General features: G+C 34.0%; 1 protein-coding gene across 1 annotated transcript in view; it reads right to left on the reverse strand.

Moving 5' to 3' along the window:
• LOC117120830 overlaps positions 1-23,183 on the reverse strand; it is a 65,449-nt gene that overhangs the window by 29,731 nt on the left and 12,535 nt on the right. The window contains exons 8-28 of the mRNA XM_033265914.1: positions 20,671-20,811; positions 20,013-20,192; positions 17,812-18,026; positions 17,174-17,294; positions 15,837-16,034; positions 15,374-15,571; positions 13,986-14,288; positions 12,983-13,180; positions 11,266-11,454; positions 10,486-10,776; positions 10,102-10,290; positions 9,385-9,588; positions 7,730-8,029; positions 6,616-6,801; positions 5,929-6,132; positions 5,075-5,362; positions 4,391-4,611; positions 3,731-3,866; positions 2,771-3,118; positions 1,574-1,787; positions 505-689 (exon numbers count right to left, since the gene is read on the reverse strand). Coding sequence (XP_033121805.1) covers positions 505-689; positions 1,574-1,787; positions 2,771-3,118; positions 3,731-3,866; positions 4,391-4,611; positions 5,075-5,362; positions 5,929-6,132; positions 6,616-6,801; positions 7,730-8,029; positions 9,385-9,588; positions 10,102-10,290; positions 10,486-10,776; positions 11,266-11,454; positions 12,983-13,180; positions 13,986-14,288; positions 15,374-15,571; positions 15,837-16,034; positions 17,174-17,294; positions 17,812-18,026; positions 20,013-20,192; positions 20,671-20,811 — 4,509 coding nt within the window. The remainder of the gene's footprint in view (positions 1-504; positions 690-1,573; positions 1,788-2,770; positions 3,119-3,730; positions 3,867-4,390; positions 4,612-5,074; positions 5,363-5,928; positions 6,133-6,615; positions 6,802-7,729; positions 8,030-9,384; positions 9,589-10,101; positions 10,291-10,485; positions 10,777-11,265; positions 11,455-12,982; positions 13,181-13,985; positions 14,289-15,373; positions 15,572-15,836; positions 16,035-17,173; positions 17,295-17,811; positions 18,027-20,012; positions 20,193-20,670; positions 20,812-23,183) is intronic.

Below are 23,183 nucleotides of genomic sequence, written 5' to 3' on the forward strand. Positions count from 1 at the left end.
CACCGCCAGACTTTTAGCAAATACTTTTCCGAAGCTCGTTGAGAGTGCGTATGTGATCAGATTGACATATAGTGAATATAGTAAGAACTACGAAGCTTTACAATGGTACCAAACACTATATTCTAATCACAATCTGTGAAACGTAACAGTAAAATGACTCACTTTTAGAGATTTACGCAATTTTGCACAACAAACCTGAGATAATCGTGATTTCGTGAAAGTAAATCAATACCGCTCTACACTAATGTAAACAAAACAGATAGTGAAATACTAACTTACGGTCCAGACTGAATATAGTGTTCTAATTGTTAGTACATGTCAATAATTACCCCATCTATCGGATTCCGTAAAAAAAACAGAAACACAGAGATCTTTGTGCTTGGTGGTCAAGCGTTGCATTACTAAACACAGAGATCTCTGTTTGGCGGGCAGAGTGTTAATACTTTTATCCATAAATACTTCATTGTTCAATGCACTGAATAATAAAATGAATAAGTTACTAACTTGTTTTCATTGAAACCACAATCTGAAATCCAGCACCAGTGATATCAGAGTCAGAGATGAATTGAATCCAGGCTGTAGAGCTATCTACTACCATTTGTGAAGGTTTATCTGGTCCACTAAACTTTCCAATGATGGACGTAGCGTCAGACTCGTCAGATCCACGACCAATTAAAACATAGTCATACCTGACATTGTACATTGTAATGTAATTAATGGCATATATAACTGACTATTTAATAAATTATAAAATATTTGTTTTTCTAGGCACAATTGAAAAATTAGTAGATTATGTCATTAGTACATAAATGTGAGGCTCGTTTTCCAAATAGCTAGTGTATATAGAAAAATACCATATCAATTGGTTTATATGCTAACTTAATTGGTAAATAAAATACATTCAAACCAGTAATGGTGCCAGTGGGAGGGATGCAGAAAGAGTTACTCCTCATTGGGAAGAAAAAACAGCAATCGTCAGGGAGAAAAGTATTATTTAATTTTTCCAGAATGCAAATCTATTGCCTTTTAAAATCCCTAAATCTCCAAATTTTAAGGGGTTCTGCAAAATTGGCCCCACTGTCAGGCAAATCCTGGAGACACCACTTCTTTAAATGCCTCGAACCTGGGTTGAGTCTGTGGCCTTATCATTCCGGTTGGCTTGGGACCGGACTAGCTAAGATGAGCCTAGTACCTAGAAGTCTGCTACACCTAGTGTAGTGTAAGTACAGTAACTTTAACACTTGGGAGTACACTATTGTTGCAAACGAAATCATTATTTTATTGAATAGTTTTGTAGTGATTTTGTAGAATAGATAGAGATCCTAAACAGAGCTGACACTAACTAATAATTGGGTAATAAATTTCATTAATTTAGAAAGGTGGTTTAGCTCAGTTGGCACAGGCTTGAAACAGTACTCAATCAAAGGATTGCTGATTCATTTTTCACACCAGCATATTATTTCATCTAAACTTGTCACTATGTATCATCATTGTATAATTCCAATTGATATGCAGGTAACAACTATATCATTATGACCATTGTCAATACAATTTAATCATTTACACTACTCACATGTACTCAAGTACAAAGGATTGGAAGTCGATGAGAATCCCATTGTTTTCTGATCCAGCAATTTTCCAAAGGCAATTGGCATTATTTTCATAATTATTAGGATATGATGGGCTAACAATAGTCTGGGCCCCACCAGAAACATCCACAGTATCTCCACACGTTGCCTGGATAACTGGTACTTCCGACATGAGTTTATCCTTAGGTACTGTAAGCGCTAGAAGAAATAATGACACAAAAATAACAATATTAGCAATTCATCTTATTAAAAACCAATCATACAGTTATCAGACAGTGTAGAGTGCAGTATTCTTTAAATAATGTGAAGCTTTGTATTGTACATTAAATATGTAAGTTCACATGCTGGCAGCTCAAAGAATATCAATATTGAAACTATTCTTTATATTCCTAAATAGAGTTCATCAGTTCAAATTTTTACATAACTTATTTTAGACTTTACTTAGATTACAGAGGAGAAAGATTTGCACACACATTTCCCCATGAAAGTCAATTGTTGAAATACCTATATGATAGAAATTGTTCAGGATATAGAGAACTACAGTGTTACGTCACGATACCACGTGATACTACTCCGTTGCTATCGTTGAAAAAGCGTTCAACAGGATGCTATTTTCTTTACTGACACACCATTGATCTCAATTTCTAATTTAATTATTAAGATGTTGCTTCTTACTTTTTCTTAGTAAATTTTAATTGATGATTAAATGTGTGTTCGATAACTAATATAATACAAACTTTTGTTACATTTTGATGGTAAAATATTAGATTTTAAAATGCCTATTCCAGAAAGCCTATGAAGTCATTCAGGCGTATTGAACGGTAACCAACGTCACCTGGCGTTGTGACGGCACAACTGTGGTACTATATGCCTTTATGAGTGGGAAGGCTTGATAATTACGCGAGGGGGTGCTAGCTGGCAAAAAATATTGATATGAGGTGATTTTTAACTACTTGAGTGTAATTTCTTTGTTTCAAAAATTTCTGGTGGGGGGAATGGAATAATGCCAAGAAGCTTTTTTTTTACTGCACCCACCACACACCCCCCAGATTCTCTATTGCTGATTATTAAAACCTATTACATGTGCAAGTAATCTATTACAAAAGCAAATTTGTATTATTAATCTACCACTTTAATATAAAACATAGGATGGAAAAACATAAAAAGTGAATAAAACTTACATGGATCAATTTCCTCTGCTGCTAAACTGAAACCACGCCCAATAACTGAGAGATCTGTTCTCATCATAAATGTGAGGGTGTCTGATTCTGAGATGACACTGGCGGGCACGATATCACCAGTGATAATTGTTTGTTGAGCATCATTAAATGACAAGTAATCGTAATTGGACTCAAGGTCAACATCAAAGAAGTTGACAACAATAACATTGGTGGTCACGCTAGCCTTTAGTGTCCAGGTACAGTTTTCGTAGTTGGAATAGCTATTGGGGTAGTTGGTGGACTGAATACGCATCAAGCTGCCCTCTTTCAAAGTGTACATTTCCCGGCAGTTCTTATCCACAGGTAGAGCTGTAAGAAATATAAAATATATCAAATATGTGAATGATGACACTACAGTAAGCAATGATTCTTGTGTTGAACTGTTAAATATTATGTGTTTGTATGGGTAGTGGATATTTTATGACAGTGGTAATGAAATACGTAGTAACTCTTTACAATTTTGCCATTTAAATTTAATGTTATTATTTAAGAAAATTCAGAAAACAGTTTCTGAATAACCTGTATCATAAGCAGATTTGAGGTTCCTATATGCATGATATATGCACTTTGTAACCACAAGGAAAAGGTGCTATATAAATGATCATTATATTATTAATAGCACCAATGCACTTTTAAACTCCTTGTAGGAGTACAAATGATCACTGTCTCTCACTTTTCCACTAAAACCTTAAAAATATTTTCATTCTATCTCCTAAAAATATCATCATTATAAGAGAATGAAATTATAATGATGAGAGAATGAGGTAGAGTAGTGAACATACTGATGCTTACTTGGTTAGTGATCTTGTACTATCTTTTGATGTTTAAAAACAACACTGTGATACACTAGAAGTGCGCAGTTTAATGTTCATGTATTTTTCTATAATTGTATTAACTCCAATAAGAAATATATTAGTTTACCTTCATGTTCCTCCTCATAACCAATCAGAAACCCTGACCCTACTGCACCTTGGCTCAAGGGGCCAGACACAAAGTGAATTTTAACTGAATTGGTCATGCTGACGTAATCCTTTGGGCGTTCTACACCTGTTAATGTCTACAAAAATATTTACATATAGTTGTTTATATTAAGCCTAAAAATATATAATTTTTGTATAGGCTTAAATAATGACAGCAAGCAGCCAATTGAATGGGGCGCATTTAGGGAGCAGCACAGGGACACATTTCACCACCACCACCCCCCCCCCCCCCCCCCCCCCCCCCCCCCCCCCCCCTTCTCTTTCCTTCCATGTACAGTATTTGGTTTCCATCGCAATTCACTCTGAATACTTTGCACCACCTTAGATCTGTCTCTTATACACATCTAGATGTGTATACCTCCCCACACCACACTTCACTTTGCATTATTCCAAGAAACTGGTACACCTGTTTATAAAATCCTTGATCTGCCCCAGAATGCATATAAAACCATATAAGACTAGTTTGTTAGAGGGATTATAGAAGGCAGTTTAAATGCTAAGATAATTTGCGAATACCCATACTGTATTTGGCAATAGAAAACGAAGTAAAGGCATAAAACAATTTTAAATAGAAATGATACTTCAAATAAAATCGCCATACCAACATATTTCTGTCATCTTCTCCAGTATTTAAATCTGTGATTTCAATGTAGTCATCATGGTCAACAAGATCAAAGCTCTCAAATCGCAAACGTACACGCATGTTGTTATCAGGAAGAGTTATAATGTACGCACAGTCTGCATTCGGTGGGTACTCCACCGGAAAGTTAGGTGAGGTGATATTGCCTGCAGTATCTGTTAGTGTGCCATCAGAACAATCCCCTGCAAGATACCCAAAATATAGCCTTTTATATATAAATTTTCAATTCCTCTATTCATTGGCCAATTCCTCTACTCTCTGACAATTCCCCTACTCTCTGACAATTCCCTACTATTTGGCATTTCCCCAACACTTTTAAAATATTCTTGACCAATTCCTCTATTCCAATTGTTTAAAAATCACCGCCATTTGATTTTCTGATATGTATGCAGTTCTGTCATATATATATGCAACAACCAAATTTATTTTTGCATACTTTACTCTTCAAGCTAATAAAGAGAGCAGTGATTGAATATGAATTTCATATTCCTGATATGAAAAAGTTGCATTTGTAAATTGTAGACATTCTTGTTATATCTTTGCAGGAACCAGACACTACATATTGTATGTGATGTTATATCCAGCTTTTGCAAGTTGTTGTACAAAGACCTTTTACAAAGATACCAAATGTTCAAAAAAGCATACCGGATGTAAAATTGCGAGTAGTCAGTACAAGAGGGTCGCTGTACTCAATGTTTCCTACAGCTGTTAAGGCCCCGATTTGGAATGAATACTCAGTACCAGAACGTAGTCCTTCAATATCTGCCATATCGCTGTTTTTACCCGGAATTACTACAGTCTGAATGGAGCGATCTACGTAACGGATTCTGTACTCCACTACATCACAGTTGCGCGATGATGGCTTCCAAGTCAGGGTAACACTGAAAGGAGATGATACCACACCGGCAAATTCACTTGGGTTGATCTCATAACCTAGCAAGTGTAAAGAGATTAAAATAATTTCTCATTCAAATGTTAAAAATATAAATAAATATTCAAAAAAGACATTAATGCTTAGGGTAAGAAATGTACCACTTGTGACACATTAGAGTAAGTCTTGGACTGAGACCTACTCCAAAGGGGGATCAAGTTCAAATCCTTAGCATCTTCCTTTCAGTGTATACAAGGTCATGCAGGAATACATTCAACAAGGAACTACTCATATATAGACTGATCCATTTACTGTGATCTCTTTCTGCAGATGTCATAGCTGGGGCCTTCCATGTACAGTATTTGGTTTCCATCGCAATTCACTCTGAATACTTTGCACCACCTTAGATTGACATGACATATTCTGGAGGTACGTTGCAAAGGTTGCGCCAATAGAGAGCATAATTTTATAATAACGATTTGTCTATACTCTTGGGTGGAAAGAGACAAATATTTAATTTAACGACACAAGCATAGCTGCACAAAGGACAAAAAAACCTCAGACTCAAAGGTCAAGAGCTCGAGTAACAAATGCTATGTTTCCTAATTGTTAATTTCCAATGGCTTACCAATGTCAACAACTTCACAAATATACTGATTAGTCTCTTGACACATCCAGTCATTCCAAGCACCTGATGGCATCATCATGACACAGTCTTGATTGCCATCAACATCATTGGGTTGGTCATCCCCCCATTGCTGTCCCTGCCATGTCGAAATGGTTGAGCAATCTCCCCAGTAGAAACTGCCCTCTTCTACTTGATCGTTCAGTCCTGCAAATAACCAACAAATACTTAATTATTATCTATTTAAATTAAATAATGTTATTTTATATTTGGATTATTATACCAATATCAGAGCAGGGGTGGCACCACCCACTGGCAACACCCCTGTATCCGAGTGCTATGAACAAGTCAAAGAAAATTTAAAGCAAGTAGCACTCTACTCAGCCACAGACGATTTTCACTTCCATTGGCAACTTATGCTGCAAAGAAGGTACAGTTTAAAACAATTTTCTTGCCATAGACGAGAAAACCAGTGCAAAAGATCCTTACTTTTCCTAGAGTAAAGAATGGCAAAAACTTAGTGGAATTGTTTCTCCAAGTGCTTTATAACTGTTATTTTTATTCCAAAAAATAAAGTGCAGAAAATCAATGTTTGTCTCCTCAAGAAAAGACAGAGATTGCTATAAAGAAATATTTCGCACAACATTATTGTGGGCAATTGAAAACAGGATAAATGTTAAAAAGACTTACCAATCCAGCAATCACCTCCTCCAGTCCTGTTCATTAGCATGTTTTTCTCGATTGGATCTCTTATTATAACAATGACTGCACCATCCTCCATGCAACTTTTTTGAGCATCTGCCCAAGTGGCTAGCTCTTTGACAAATTTGTAACATACGCCATTCACTTTTTCGTACTCATAAGGACAACTTCCCTCTGAAACACAGAAAACAGAAACAAGATTTACAATCTTTTTCCTAAGGTAGTTTCAGTGGCTGATTCAAGGTTTCAAGAAAAGGGAACTCATTCCCCCGACGAGGGGACAGATTTCTCCGACGAAAGCAAAGTCAGCGTGGTCAAGCTTCAATTAAAAGGCTCTAAAAATGGTCAAGGGCATAACAAAGACAATATTTAATCAATTTTAAAGTCTAATATGTAGGAAATACTCATAGACGAGGTAGGGGGCCCTGAGTTTCGGAGGTGGAAAGTAGCCAGGAGAGAAGTTGGAATCTAATTTTGGTGAATTTAATTCCAGTGATTTTTCTTTATCTAAATCTATATGACTTTAGTCATTACAGTCTCTTGCAATAACTCTAAACATTGCAATTGAGTGACCAGCTGGATTGAAATTTCGGTTTACTGGTAGATCAAGGGAGAGGTTTTGACAGCTGTGTCATTCTCCTACAAAGTGATATTCTTGTTTCTCTGACATACTGATAAGATTAATGACTTTTTTCGTGAGGTAACTGATTGATTGATTGCCTTATATTTTATACAAGATATGTGGTCTATTTGGTTGCTCATGAATGATTGTGTAGAATAAAGCAAGGAGTATGTTTCGTATACTGAACCAAGAAGACGAGTATCCAAATATATACAATATCGTAACAAAAACAACCAAACATTTCAGAAAAATTACTACTTCATTGCAGACATGAAGCGCTATGCTTGATACGATTATAATATCTTAAGTTCCCTATTGTTCCCCTAATGCTTGTCATATTAAAGGCTGTGTAATGCTTATGGATGAATTTGTGTTAAGATGTGAAAAAAAATAGATAAACCAACACATCATGTAGACATCTATTTGGTATTGTTAACTATCTGTTCTAACGAAAAAAAATGAAAGTAAAAAAAACAATACCCTGTTTAACTGTTGTTGTCAAGTTGACAGATTCACCCTCAACAATTGGCAGGTCACCATAAAATGCAACTGCATTGATCCTAAATGTGTATGTAGAGTTTGGCTCAAGACCAGCAATGTCCGACTCGGTCTGGTCACCACCTACAACGGAATATTGTCCAACTCCAGACCCTGTGTATGTGACCATATAACCGACAATATCACACCTTTTTGTTGCAGGTACCCATTGCAGATTGACACGGTTGTATGTAACAGTTGCTCCGGTTAGTCCGCTTGGGTTTTGCTCCAACTTGTCAACACCTGGGAAAAACATCAAGAATGTTATTTACTAGTCTAAGAGTGGAGTTGAATAGCTTGGTGGTTAAGATGCTTGCCTTCCAATCCCAGGGCCCTGGGTTCAATTCCTGTCAGTGCTGCAGGATTATTTCTCACGTCCAAAAAAAATCCACTCCCTAAATCTCATATTGATATTTAGTTTGTGTAAAGCATCGTGTGTGTATGTTTGTCTTGTGTAAGGAATTGTCACCTACAAGTAGGAAAGTGATATATTTGCAATTGACAATCCTTGGCACATGTATTGTGTGTCTAAAAAAATAAATGAAAAATAAATAAATAAAAATAAGCCAGGGGAAGATCCAAAATTGTTCCTGGGGGCAGGGGGGTTGGATATGCATTGAAATTTAAAAATTTAGTGGAAACGGAGGAGGTGGGTACATGTCCCGTTGCCTAGTCTAAGTGGGATGGAATGAATTTCTATTGTTTTATATTGTTTTAAAATTCCAAGAATGAAGAAAAGATAAATGACTGGATAAACTCATTTAGAGTGGTTTCATCTGTTACATGTGCATTAAAATTATAGTATGTACAGTATTTTGTTTTCATTGTAAAATACAGTTAACTGGTAAGACAACATCCAAAAGAAATTTGTAACAAAATTAAATATATCTTTAATATACAAACTATTGAAGTGTTCTATGCCATATGTTCCATATCATGCCTTCATTATCTTTTTCTTTGTATTATCTTTAATATTACCTTTAATTTGTTTTGCCATACATTTTTTACTATTATAGGTCTTATATAATACAGTATAACAGTTTAAAACTGTTATATTATACAAAACCCATAATAGTAAAAAAAAATATACGGCAATACAAATTAAAGTTGATATTAAATATAATACAAAAAAAAAATCAAAATTTTCAAATAACTGCCAAGGCTGGCATAGTGTTTGCAATTTGAAATACACATTTATAATGCTGACAATATTTCACAAGATTATAAAGAATCAAATCTTATCAAAATGAAATACACAGATCCAGTTGCAGCGCCAGCAGGAGGTGGCAGGAGGCTTAAGCAACCCCACCGAACAGGTCAAGCCCCCCCTGTTAGACGGAGCTTGTTGGGCAGTCAGACCTTAAAAAATATATAAAAATAGGCTCACACCAAGACAACACATGTCTGTCACAGTCTGAGAGTGTCATTTCCGACCATCCACAGGTTCCTATTCTTAAAAAAAAATCTCATTTGGGAAGGATACACCCTCTCAAACCCTTATCCCAGCCCGGGCCTACGAGTTCAAGTCTCCCGTGTCGGACACCTTAGCGACCACCCCCCCCCCAGAAAATATATCCTAGAGCCGCCACTGTACAGACCTTCTTTAGGAATTTCACAGATGTAAGGCAGTGTAAGAGCACAGGTCCAATCATTCCACTGGCCATCATCTCGGATTTTTGCACAGTTTTCCATGTTGTTTAAATTGTTTGGTTGACCAGGAGCCCAATTACTTTTCTGCCAGGCATTTGATGAGCTGCAATCTGCCCAGTACCAACTGCCTTCACTGACTTGATCATTAAAACCTTTTTATTAAAAATATTTGAAGATAAATTTGTTTATGTTATTTTTAGTGACTTTAATTAATTTTCCTTCATTTAAATTGATAATTGTGATCAGAGCTAGCATTATAAAGATTAAACATAAGAATGTGACATTTTATGTTCCATTTACAGTAATTTTTTAACATTACAGTAAAAAATTAAAATATATTCACTATATTTGATAATAAGAAATCCTGTTAAAAAAATTAGAGCTAAAATATATGAGTTAAAAAAGTAATACCCTTTTCAGAGAGGCTTTAAGGCCAAACATAAAATCTATAGCAAACATCTTTCTCATATTTTATATAAATAATCAATTAAATGGAAGCATTTTGAAAAATATATATATTTCTCCACCTTTCTTAGTTACTATGCACTTTTATTATATTTGTAGTCAATACTGCAATCAGCTTTGAGCTGGGTAATTAACAAGAATAAAAAAGTACCAAACAACAGCCAAATACAGTTTCAATTACTTTAAAACGCAAAACATACCAATCCACCAGTCACCACCGAGAGTTGTGTTCATTACATACTCCAGCTCATTAGCATCATTTATAATGACAAGGTAGCCACCATCATCTGCACATGTGGTCCTGGCTTGTTCCCATGTCACTATCGCCTTACCAAACATGTAGCAGTTGTTATTGAAGCCTACTTCATAGCCCAATGGACATACGACTCCTGAGGATGGTCAGTCAATGAAATCATAAATAAATTACAGAATTTGATATCACACAGACATTATAAATAATAATTTTAAAGACTTTTTGTTACATAATAACATTTTGAAAGCAGCCAGTAATTATAATAATAGTTATTTTCTTATATTTACAGTACAGTATATGTTGATAAGACATTGCATACATACACACATACCAGTTAAGACTGTATTTACGACATCTGGTTCTAAAGCTCCGAACGTTACTGTTTGCGCCGCAACACTGAATTCATATTCAGTCAGTTGATCAAGATTGTAGAAAACCTTAGCATTGGCCAGTGCACCTTCCACATATTCTATTGTGGGCATGTTACCAACCTTTGTCCAGGTCACCACATACCCAACTACATCACAAAGACGTATGGATGGTGTCCAGTACATCTGCACCGTCGTAGGCTCTAAGAGGTCAGCCCGAACAAAGTTTGGATTGGCAGATGTCTTATTCAAATCTAAAGAGATGCATAAAAAAAATCAACATATTTTCCATCAATTTTTACTAAAATAATACACATTTTAAAACCTTTTTACATTCAATAATGAATGTCTATGCTCAAGCAAATAATTTGTATGTTAATCAAAAGTGAGCAAGTTAATTTCAAAATTATTTTTCATTTTAATTTTTAAAAAAAGAAATTTTAATTAATTATTAGTACAAATAACAAATACTAAGAATAAAATTGCCGTGTAGTGCATTTGGCTTTTTCTGCTACTTCCGAAAAGCAATTTTTTTTCTGTTATAATTTTATTCTGAAACTTTTTTCCCTATGTTTTTGCACTTCACACAAACAAATATTGGTAGCATAATATTTTTAATGCATTATTTTTTAACTTCACAATTTCAAACACTTTTTATTATTTTAATGAGGAAAAGCCATCATTCCGGTTATACAACCAGACATCTAATTTTACTTATTTCCTTAAAAGGAACCTTTACATACCTCGGGGGAAATATTCACAAATATATCCATAAGTATTATTGCAAGGCTGCGCATCCCAGCCGATGTCTTTCAACTTCACTGCACAGTGTGGTTCTGTATATGTATCATTCATAATGAATTGATCATAGGTTGGTGGACGACAGGTGTTGACCTGTGCCCACATGTTGATACCATGCCAATCATAGAGACCTATTGTAAATAGAAGTACCTATGAGCTATTGATAAGTGTTGCTTTATTAAAAATATACTTTCTGTTTAACGAGTTAAACTAAAAAAATATAATTTAATATTTATATTGTACTCACTACAGGCATGCTGACTGTGCAGGGTTCGAATTTCCCTACAGCACCGACAGCAATTGTTGTAGAAAGGGCCTTCCACTGTGTTGTAAATCCTAGGCTCGACAGCAAGCTTTTTGCTGTCGAGTCACCAGGCCCAGCAATGGATTATGCAATTTTACTTATAGAATAGGCCTATTCTTAACAAATTTACGAAGCATGTTGCTGTAAGAATAAATTTCTGTAGTAAAGCCATAGCCCACAGCAACTATTTGATGATGCATTTTGAGGAAATTCAAACCCTGCTGTGATACTGTAGGAGGAAAGTGAAGGTGGTCAGACCTGATGATAGTAGGCTGACAGAGGAGTGGTTCAGACATGATGCTGATTGGGACATGGTAGGAAGTTGGAATGTGGAGGTGGTCAGACATGATGCTGAATGTGATATGGTAGGAAGTTGACAGAGGTGGTTTAGAAAAGGTGCTGATTGGAACAGCGTAGGAAGTTGGAAAGAGACATATGATGCTAATTGAAACATGGTAGGAAGATGACAGTGGAGGTGGTCAAACATGATAGGCATGGGACATGGTAGGCAGTTAAAAGAGTAGATGGTCAGACATTATGCTGATTGGGATGTGGTGGGACATTAATAGAGTAGTAGTCAGACATGATGTTGATTGGGATATGGTAGGAAGCAGAAAAAGGAGGTGTTCATACATAATGGTTATTAAAACATGGTAGGATGTCAGAAGAGTTCATCAGAGATGATGCTGATTGGAACATTGTAGGAAGTTGGAAAGTAGAGGTGGTCAGACATGTTGCTGATTGGGATGTGGTAAGAAATTGAAAAGGAGGTGGTCAGACACAACATTACTTGGAACATGATAGGAAGCTGAAAATGGAGGTGGTCAGACATGTTGCTAATAGCATGAAGTAGGAAGTTGAAAGAGGTGGCCACTAGGCTTTGAGTTGCATTTGGGAAGTTTACATAATGGTGCTTGGGATGTGGTCAGAAAAGTTGTCGATCAGTCATGGGTTCGGGCATGATGAGATCTTGAAGTATTACAATACAATATGTTACATTACACATTCTCATTTATTCTGGAAACTATTTTAAAGTACTGGTCTCCAACAAGGTCTAGGTTTGATTGGATCAAGGATGGCTGTGGTAGCAGCCAAGGTAACAGAAATTTCTCCAAGAATCATTTAAAAAAATATATAATTTTTTAAAATAAAGGAAAAGTTAGGAAAGTATTAAGGTAAAATGTGACCAAATTATAAAATAATTCTAATTAATGTAATAAGTTAACATAAATAATTAAATGCTTTGCCGTATTCCTGGTCCAACATACATTAAGCTTTGTGAATAATTAATGCATGATTTTGTAGCTATTTGACTAAGAACTTACAATACTCTCACTATCTATAATTAAACTTACCAAACCAAAAGCCACCATTGTTGGATTGTAATAGATCATCTACAATATCATCCATTTCCTCTGAATCGATGATAACCAGGTCAGCATTGGGTGTTGCAACACAGCTCTGCCTTGCTTCCACCCACGTCATATTAACTGAATCAACAACTTGATAACACTTATTATTTAGCTTGTTGAGTTGATAACCAACCGGACACACTAAAAGGCAACGTTCAAATCACACAAATGGAAAGTGATCTCGAAGCAAATTAAGGCCTGTTACATAACATTGCAGCATTATATACGCCTGGGTCAGACGACTCCAATATTTTTGGAATATTGACAAATATCGGTTCATCCAGGCAAGTATTCACGAAATAGACCCAGAATGCAAATAGAATATGCACGCACTAATGCACTGCTTCCTTTGACAATGTCATTCATCAAATAGAAATATAGTGTTCCTGGTCAGAGCTTAGGTATGCAAAATTAGCTAGGCCAAATTATTTAGATTTTTTTTCGTTTGTCGTAAAGTGTTTTAATAATTGGCACTATAGAAATTTTAAAATCTACCTATCTAATTAGAAAGGCAATTATCTAATGATTTCTGCAAAAACTAGATCAAGTCTCTTCCAAACAAACCTAAAGATTAGAGAAAGAGGGGAATGATATTAATACTCACTTGTTTATACCAATTGATTTAATGCCCCCATAAAATTATCTAATTTCACTGATTGTACAACTACATCCGCATACATCTTCTTCTTCTTCTTCTTCTTGTTAGCTGCTGCCTTGAACATGCTGAAGATTCTGCAGTTTGATGTGTGTGTGTGGCTGTGGTCAGGGTTGCCTGACGTCTACCTTCAAATTTGTTTTCATCCACTTATACATTACAGTTTATTTTTGTCTGTCCAACCTTCAGACATCTCTTGGACTTGTTCATTAATTATTCTACAGGAATTTTTTTTTTTAAATTTTTATATTATATGTATTTTTTATTTTAAAAATAGATTCTAATATATACCTAGCTCAGCAACAGTTCTAGTTGATAGAGTCAGGCTGCCTTCCAGTTCCCCTTCACCATATGTGACAGTAATAAGCTCACACCTGTATTCAGTATCAGGAGTTAGATCCTCTAATTTTGCAGATGTTTCAAATGGACCATAAGTTTTGTCATGGATAATTGAACCATTGGAAAACCCTACCACTAACTGATAGGCAGACACGTCACAATCAAATGCTGATAGTTCCCACGACAGATCAATTTGGTACGGAATCTCAGAGACTGCAGTAAAACTTCCAGGCTGTTGCTCATCACTATCAAAGCCTAATGTAATAAATAATATTAATAATAAATATATTTTTATTATCTTAGAATTGTAATAAAACGGATTGAGTAATTAATATTATATATTAATATTAATAATAATAATAATATTTATTAGAACATACACTTTTAGATCGGTGGCACTTAAAAATCATTTGGTGTGTTCAAATTGAAATAATAAACAAACAAATTAAAATTATTAACTACTATATAGTACAAAAAGTGACAAAATTATGAAACAAAACATGTATTACTTTAGTACGGAAAAAAAATAAATAAAAACATTTTAAAAAATACACAAGTATTAGCGCTACTGATGATGCAGGTAGCTCCTTAAAAAGCATGAGAAGGAAAAACAATTGCATCCCTTCTCACAAGTTTCAAAGAGCCAAATGATTATATCTCAATTTTTTTTTTCAAAAAACAATTTTTTTATCTATTCAGGTACTCCATACTAATGTATTACATTATTTATGATAAATGGCTGAAGCCCAATATAATAATAAATAAATAATAAAACTATAAATATAACAATAACAATATAATTATTTTTATCATTAAAAATATAGTAAAACATTATAATTTTTAATATACTCAAATGATTAGATTTTTTTGAAAAACAAAATATTTATATTTACACAACTGTACTATAATTATTTATAAAAGTTCCATATTTTCTAGGCTTTGATATCCCATTACATTCAATGTTATCTTTAGATATCCCAGTTTCAACTGTTACAGATTGTGAAACAGTTTGTAATAACTCTGATTTTGTATCAATGGCTCCCTGCTAATGTTATTTTACCTTGTGATGCCAATATCAGGCCTTAAGCAAAAAAGGAGGAGAGAATATCATTATGAAATTTGTAAAATAATTGATTTTTAGTTTAAGTATTTAGAATATTTCAAACCCTAAAATTAGAAGGTAATTATTTTAATCAGAAATCACTCAAAATCTTTTCATATCTGTTTTCTTAATCTAAAGTTTTACTGAATATTAAGATACACGTAGATAAATCAATATGGACTGTATCATCTTAAGGTACTTTGAATAAAACAAGCTGTGGATTGCCATATCTACACACCTTTATATTCCTCTTTGCATATATAAGGAAAACCTTTGCTGCAGTTTCTGTCTGAGTACCTTCCATCCATGTTGAAAGTCACACAGTTCTCTGATGTGGTGTTAGTTGGTTCATTTACAGCCCATGATATATTTCCTTCTTGAACATAATCACAATTTACCCAAGCCCATGCCCTTTCCTTCTGCTGGTCACTTAATCCTGTCAACAATACAAATGTGACACTTATTCATCTTTTTCGGTAGTGGATTACCATTAAGCTGATTGAAGTCAGCTCATTTTCATTGTAGTTGCTCAAAGAGTATTCATAGCGAAAAAAAAAATATTTAAAATGTTTCAAACAATGTTTATAAATGAATTTTATAAATTAAACAAAATTGACTCCCAGGAAGAAAAGAGAAACACAGAGAAAGTGCATAGTTCAAGGATATATTCTACACAAACTGTAAGTACAGGATGCTCTTACCAACCCACCAAACTTGGTCAGCTTCATTCATAGAGTTCTGTATGTACCTAGCCTCAGCCTCATCCTTGATGACTATAAGGTCACTGTAGGGTGTCTGGAGGCAGTCTTTTCTTGCCTCCTCCCAAGTTTTTATTTCAGTTACAAACTTGTAGCATGTCTCTCCATCATAGCCAGGAAGATAGCCATCAGGACAACCATCTGCAAGAAAATAACATACAATGTCTTTTTATAGAATCAACTTTTTAATCTTTTAATAACAATAATAATAAAATAGGATTAATAAAAACAATCAGTGCTGCTATAACACAAATGAAATTAAGATAATTGAGATATACTAGTCTAACAGTTTCAATAGAATAGAAAGTTTATAATAAATTTATGACTAAATGATTGCTTGTCGTCAGATGCAGAAGAGCAGTATTAAGTCAAACAATTTAAAAACATGAGCACTGTCATACGTCGTGTTCACATTAGATAAATTTTGACACTAATAATACTATAAAAATTAACTATAATTAAATCTTTAATAATTGTTAAATAAATACAAGGTGTCACATTCATGGAAACATATGTCGCATAAAGGCATAAAAATTATTCGTCCCATAAGCCCACCCCTTGCACACGTCCAAACCCCTAGATCTAAAAAATCGGGAGACGGGAGAATGTGCAGATGAAGTGCTCTCATTCTTGCCATTTAGTGAAAAGCGCCCTCAACGTTGAATACTGTCATAGCATTAACGTCATTCGAGGTGTACAAATGTAATTTATAAGATACCTATTGGGATTTTCATTCATGTGGAATAGTAATTTCATCTATCTTCCCTTGCAAATCCCATGTTTTTTTATGGGCCGTATGTTAAAAGAGGTGTTTTGTACTGTAAGTACAACAAATCTAGGCCTAGTTTTTGAAATTGGGTACTCACAATCCAATTAGAAGGGTTGCAACCTCTGCCTTTGGATATTGTTACTAAGGCCCCACAATGTAAACACGCTAGTGAAGCAACAGGTTCTGCCCTATTCTGATTGGTCATTCATAAGTCTGACACTTTGGAATACACAAATCAATCGTGATGTTGGTAGTCTATGAGTGAGATACTTACCTGGATAACCGACTAATTGTCTTTACGCTTGGCGTGTGGGGGGCCCCAAACCGAGTGTTAAGCCGAGCGACACAACGGGCACTCCGAGTGCCGGTCGAGCTTGACACTCAGTTTGGGGCCCCCACACGCCGAGCATAAAGACAATTAGTCGGTTATCCAGGTAAGTATTCATGAAATAGACAGGTATATTGGGTCGCCTCAGTGGTGTAATGTATGTACCACGATAAGTGTACTTACAAACTTTACTGTAGCTGATGTTGAAACCTTTCGTAACAGACGTTCCATCACTTTTAAAGCGTAATGACAGACCATTCAAATTACTATCAACATTGTCTGGCAGACTGCTACCTGAGAGTTCCTGATTAATGTAAAGAAAAGAATGCAGATGTTTTTTTTTAATGCTTGCAGCCAATATAGGGCATAGAATTTAAACAATGATTAAAACATTATTTCTAATTATACTCGCACAATGCTAAATGGCATGCATGATTGGTAGCAGATGTGTTATCATTTCTCTCTCCCTTATATTTTTTAAATCAATGACTTCACTTATGTTTTTAAAATATTTTTTTAATTCTTCTTTTTCCACTTTGAAAAAAAAATATTAATAATCTTTCAAATACAATAATAGTTATCTGTATACAGTACAAGACAGTTGGCCAAAGTGGTTTCAATTCCGGATACTGAAATTTTTTTCCAGAATGCATTAATGAGGGGGCATAGGTGCAAGCATTTTGTGGAATATAAATATATTACTTTAAAACAAAAAAGTAACCCCAAGTGGCTTACATGCCTTGTTAGGTGTGCATTCAATGAAAAAAAAAAAAAAGATTGAGTGTAAATAATATTACAAATAGAACAAATAAATTGCTTACTAAGTAATCTCGATCAGATCCATCATTTACTCCACCGATGATTAAACGATCATAGAAACCTTCGGTTGTAAAGTCATTAAACCTGAGGCGAATATTGTATTCACCAGCTGTTTGTATGATCCAAATACAATCTGCATCATTGGGGTAAGTGAGTGGGTAGCCTGGGGATGTTATCACTCCTTGGTCTTCAAATATACTTTCAATCATACACCCATCTGGAAAAGAAATCCAGATTTAATTATATCTGTAGCATTATTTTTTTTATTATTTATTTAGTTTTACTTTAGTAATAGTAAAGATATACTGGCTGATAAATAATAATAAAATACTTCAATTAACATTGTATAAAAAAAATGTTATCTTCTTTATTCTTTTCTTTTTTCTTTATTTATTACTTCTAATTTTCATTGTATAATTCATATTAAAACATTTCAATGACTTGATTAGCATACTTTATGACTAAAATATTGTATTATTAAATAGTAGTATACAAAGAAAGCATGTAAATATAAAAGCTTGTTTTCTTATCTCATAAGTTATGTAGTTCAAGAGGTTTAGTTTAAGTTCAATTTGTATAAACTGTACCAGTGATGTACCAATACTTATTATAATATGTATTATAAGGCCAAATGAAATTAATTGTTAGTTTCACGTCCGGGATTTGAAATTATTTTTTGGTAAGGGTATTTACTATTTGCTTTTTACTATCCTATATACTAATGATAAACAGACAGATAAGTGAGCAATTTCACAGTAAATAGACATGCTCCAAGCAATATTTTTTAGGAAGCTATAACTAAAGATTTTATTGTTTAAAATTAAAAATTTTTACATTTTTATCATCATATCAATGAGTATACATATTAAAAATCATTTCATGATCACACAATTCACAGTAAAAAATATAATGATAAATTGACATACTTTTTAGCCATATTTCACCATACAAAAATGTTACATGACAAAAATGTCTAAAATTAGATGGAGGATATTTTTTTTAAATTGTATTATAAGGATGGATTCATTATTTCTATAAGAAATATATTGGAAACGAATAAGATAAAACACTAGAAAGAAAAATAAAACCCTTTTTATTAAAAAAATATGCAATTTGATGGTTTTTTGTAACAGACGTAACATTGTATGTCAAAAAATTTAGGAATTTAAAAATGGCCCAATATTCCTAAAAAAGAAATATATCTGCTACTTTTAAATGTTTATCAAATTAGTGAATATATACAGTAAGTAAAAAAGAAAAATTGGTAATCACGCACTTTATTTTTGGTGCATCTACAATAGAAAGTCATTGACCCAAATGTATGTCAAAATCCTGTTCGTCCGTTATATGGGAATAGGATTTGTAGTGTATTAAAATACAAACATGCATATTTCTTTTGAAAAGATAATTTAACTATCTTATAATACCCCTTTTCCAAAACATTGATATCATAGTTTTATCAGAGTTTAGCCAAAATCATCTGTATTCTATTTTTCCATGAAAATGTTAGGATATCATATCCATTTACTGTGAAATTACTCAAATACTAAAAATATATTTTTTTTTATAAAAGTAAAATAAATCTTTGTAATTATTTCTGCCATATATGTTCCCACCTCTTCTTAGGTGCTTGACATAATTCTTTCAGATAGTCATTATTTTTATTGTTCATGGAAAAAATGAATGTTTTTTTCAAAAATAGCAAATAGTAAATTATTTCATGAGGCTCCAACATTTTATGAGGGTATTTACCATTTGCTTTTTACCATCCTATATACAAATAGTAAACAGGCTCGTACATATTTAAAATAGTTTTTTTTTTATAAAAGAAGTAAAATGAATCTTTGTAATGTATTTCTGCCATTAATGTTCCCACCTATTCTTAGGTGCTTGACATCATTTTATCAGTTAGTTACTATTTTCATTGTCCATAAAAAAATAAATGTTTTTTTGAAAAATAGCAAGCAGTAAAATTTTCATGAGGCTCCAAAATTTGACGAGGGCGGGGACGTGAAACTATCAATTAATCTTACTTGTCTTTAATGTTATGTTATCAATACATCTGATAGCCAAATTATAGTACTTGACTTAATTTTCCAAATCATGTGAAAATATTCTACCCACGATGTATACATATTCATTTCATTATCCGATAAAAGCAATCACTAATTGATAAGTAAACATGATAGATGCAAAGACATACCATCAGATACTTGTACTTTAAACCCAGATACACTCTCTCTAATAGTAGCAGCTAGCCAAATGCCATCACTAGGTGTAGTGTAGGTTGCAAGGCCTGTTGTTCCTGTTAATACTCTCAACCTTGATGCTGCACTGGCAGGGTTGGAGCCTGTGCCAAATTCTAGGGTCTCATATAGATTTTCTGCAAAAAGAAAAAAAGGAAAGAAAAATGATGTTTTAAGTCCTTATTATAAACAAAAACAATACAAAAGTATAATTGGGAACTAATTCTTGGGTAAAATCTCGGTCAAAATCAATCAAACGAAAGATTGTGTTTAATGAGTGCCAATGCTGGCAACAGCATTATGTCAGCATTTTTATATCCAATACCAAAATTTAGAAAATCGAGGCAGCTAAACTTTATTGACGGCTTCTGGTGCCTACTACTGTATATTATTTAATCTTAATTTCTGGGCCAACTTCCTATTTTCATTGGCCCAGTAGTATATTTTAACAAAATATAAAAAAAGTAAAATTTATTTATTTATGTCTGGCTGTCTTGTAGCATTGCATATCTGAATAGTCAATATATTTAACAATTCAAAGTCAAAGTCAAAGTCAAACTTTATTTATCCTTTAACAACAAAGTACTTCAATTTAGTTTTCTGAAGTTTACATACCTAATTGCAGCTGTGAAAAACTTAGTTGTATGTGTTTGCCACGTTCTGCCCTGATGACCCATTGACAGTAGCCTGCATCAATTGACGCGTATGACACGTCACGTTTTTCACCCTCTGCCAAGCTGTACTCATAAATGCAATCTAGAAAACCAAAAGTGCAACATTACTTCAATTCCTATTGTTATGTGTTGATTGTTTAATAATTCCTTCATTTTTTTATATTTATATTGGTCAAGACAGTAGTTGTACATTTTCATTAATAAGAATAGTCAAATCTGTTAAATTCAAATAGTGAAAGGCTTGCTTATAAACTAAGATGTATTATCTCTTAAAAATGACAAAAAAAATCATAAAAAAATAATTTTGAAATTAACTATCTTGCTCATTTTGCAGCAACATACAAATTATAAACTTGAGCATAGAAATTATTGAATTTAAATAATGTGTATCCTCATTTTTAAACTGGATAATTATAATAAAAATAATACAACACTTCCAGTGAAGTGTTTCTCTCATTTTTGCTGTGGTAAAATGATGAGTAAACATTTTTTAAATATATTAATTTCTATGTTCAAATTTTTATGTTAATTCAAAATCAGCAAAGTTAATTCAAAATTTGTTTTTCGAATGTTTCTTTGGTATTTTGCATGGACAATACATTTTTATACCAAAACCTTGTCCATCTATCAAATTCTATCTGAAAAAACATGACATGCCTAAATATTGTCATGATGACATCACATCATGACTATATATAGGCATATCAAGACTATGTATGGACAGTGTGGACAGAGCTTGAGCCTTTTTAGTAAGCCTAGGGAGTGAAGTTGATTTCAGTTGACTGTCACAAGGTTTGAACCCATGACCCTGGAATTGGATGCAAAGTATCTTAACCACCCAGCTATAAACTACAGTACACTCTCATCATTATCATTCTTATAAATACTCTACATCAACATTTTCATAATAAAGTAAAACGTCATTTTACAAACGTCGATTTTACGAATGGTCCTTGCCCCTGATGACATCACCATCGATCAATGGTGAAAGGAACGAAGGAAGGAATTCGGCAATCTAACAACTAGAAAGAATATGACAGAAAGGTCCATAAAACAAGATGTTTGAATAGGAGTTAAAATAACATTTTGTTAAAATGGATATGAAACCATTTTCAAAAATCCAATGAATGAAGGTTTTGGAATCCTTGGGTAGTCAATAAACCAGTCACAAAATACTAACCTTGAACAATTTGTTGAATTTGAGAAATTAATAAAAACATTTGTAAAGTAATTTCTCCGAAAAATGGCCGATATGTCGATACGCCATCTTTGTTTTCATCATAGAGCTAATAAACAACTAGAGTGCTGACAAGATGGCGCAGCAATGCAGAGTTGTGTATGTGTACCATCCAAGATGGCTGCCGTAGGAAAGCGCCACCTTCAGGCTTAGTATGCATATTATTACCATAAATAAGCCCTCTGACTGAATATTATTTCATAATGACAATTAGTATTGATAATGACAAATTATTAAACTGTCGTAGCCAAAACGAGGCCAAGTGAAGCATCTTATTCAAAAATAAAGTACATTACACCCAAACACCGCAACGCTCGAGTTTCAAACATAGCTGTACTGAACTTTCTGTGTAAATTGAGGGCGCCATTGAAAATGATAGTGCTCAGGCGAAATTTGATTGGCTGAATCTATGGCAGCCATCTTGGATGGTAGGCTGAATATATGGCAGCCATCTTGGATGGTACACACACACAGCTCTGCGTATTTCGAACATCGAATACATTGCTGTTAGCGCTCTAGTATTCTTATTATATCTCTATGGTTTTCATACGCATTCTAAACCCACTGCGATCCTTCAGATAATTTGAAACAACCGCGTTATATTCCCGACTGTAAGTGATTTGTGATTGGTCAATCAAATTGCACTTTGACACGATAATCGCCGACGAAAAGTAAACAAACAAGATGCCGAACGGTTGTTGTGTATTATTGGGCTTCAATAGAACGCAAATAAGTCACCCAAAAGTATCGTTATTCCTCTTTCCCAAGAAAGATAAAAATATAAAAACTTTTAATAAGTGGGTAGAATAAAGGACAACGAGGAAGAAGATGTTGAGGAAATGCCATCTCAGACCAAAAAAGAAAAACAACGAAATCTATATACCGACGAAAACGGGAGGTTGAAAGTGTAAGTAAGTAAAGTAGCTAGGCTAGGCCTAAGTAGCATATATTATTAGCTAGGCATGGCCTAGCCTAGTCTAGTTAGGGTGGGGGTGGTGGCTAGCCCTCGGCGGCCCTACCCTACGTAGGCCTAGCAATTTTGCGCCAAAGATTGCTATGAAGATGATGTACAAAATCGTACCTTACTAATCTAGGCCTAGGCCTATACTACTTCTTAGGCCTAGCAGCAGCAGTTCTGGGGTCTACTATCTACACTACTAGGCCTAAATCTTATGCATTCGCCGTAAATGCTAATCACATGTTTCAGCTAGTATTTG

This window comes from Anneissia japonica, unplaced genomic scaffold (assembly GCF_011630105.1).
Source record: "Anneissia japonica isolate Jap-2015-1 unplaced genomic scaffold, ASM1163010v1 scaffold287965_len1858130_cov191, whole genome shotgun sequence".
Lineage (NCBI taxonomy): Eukaryota > Metazoa > Echinodermata > Crinoidea > Comatulida > Comatulidae > Anneissia > Anneissia japonica.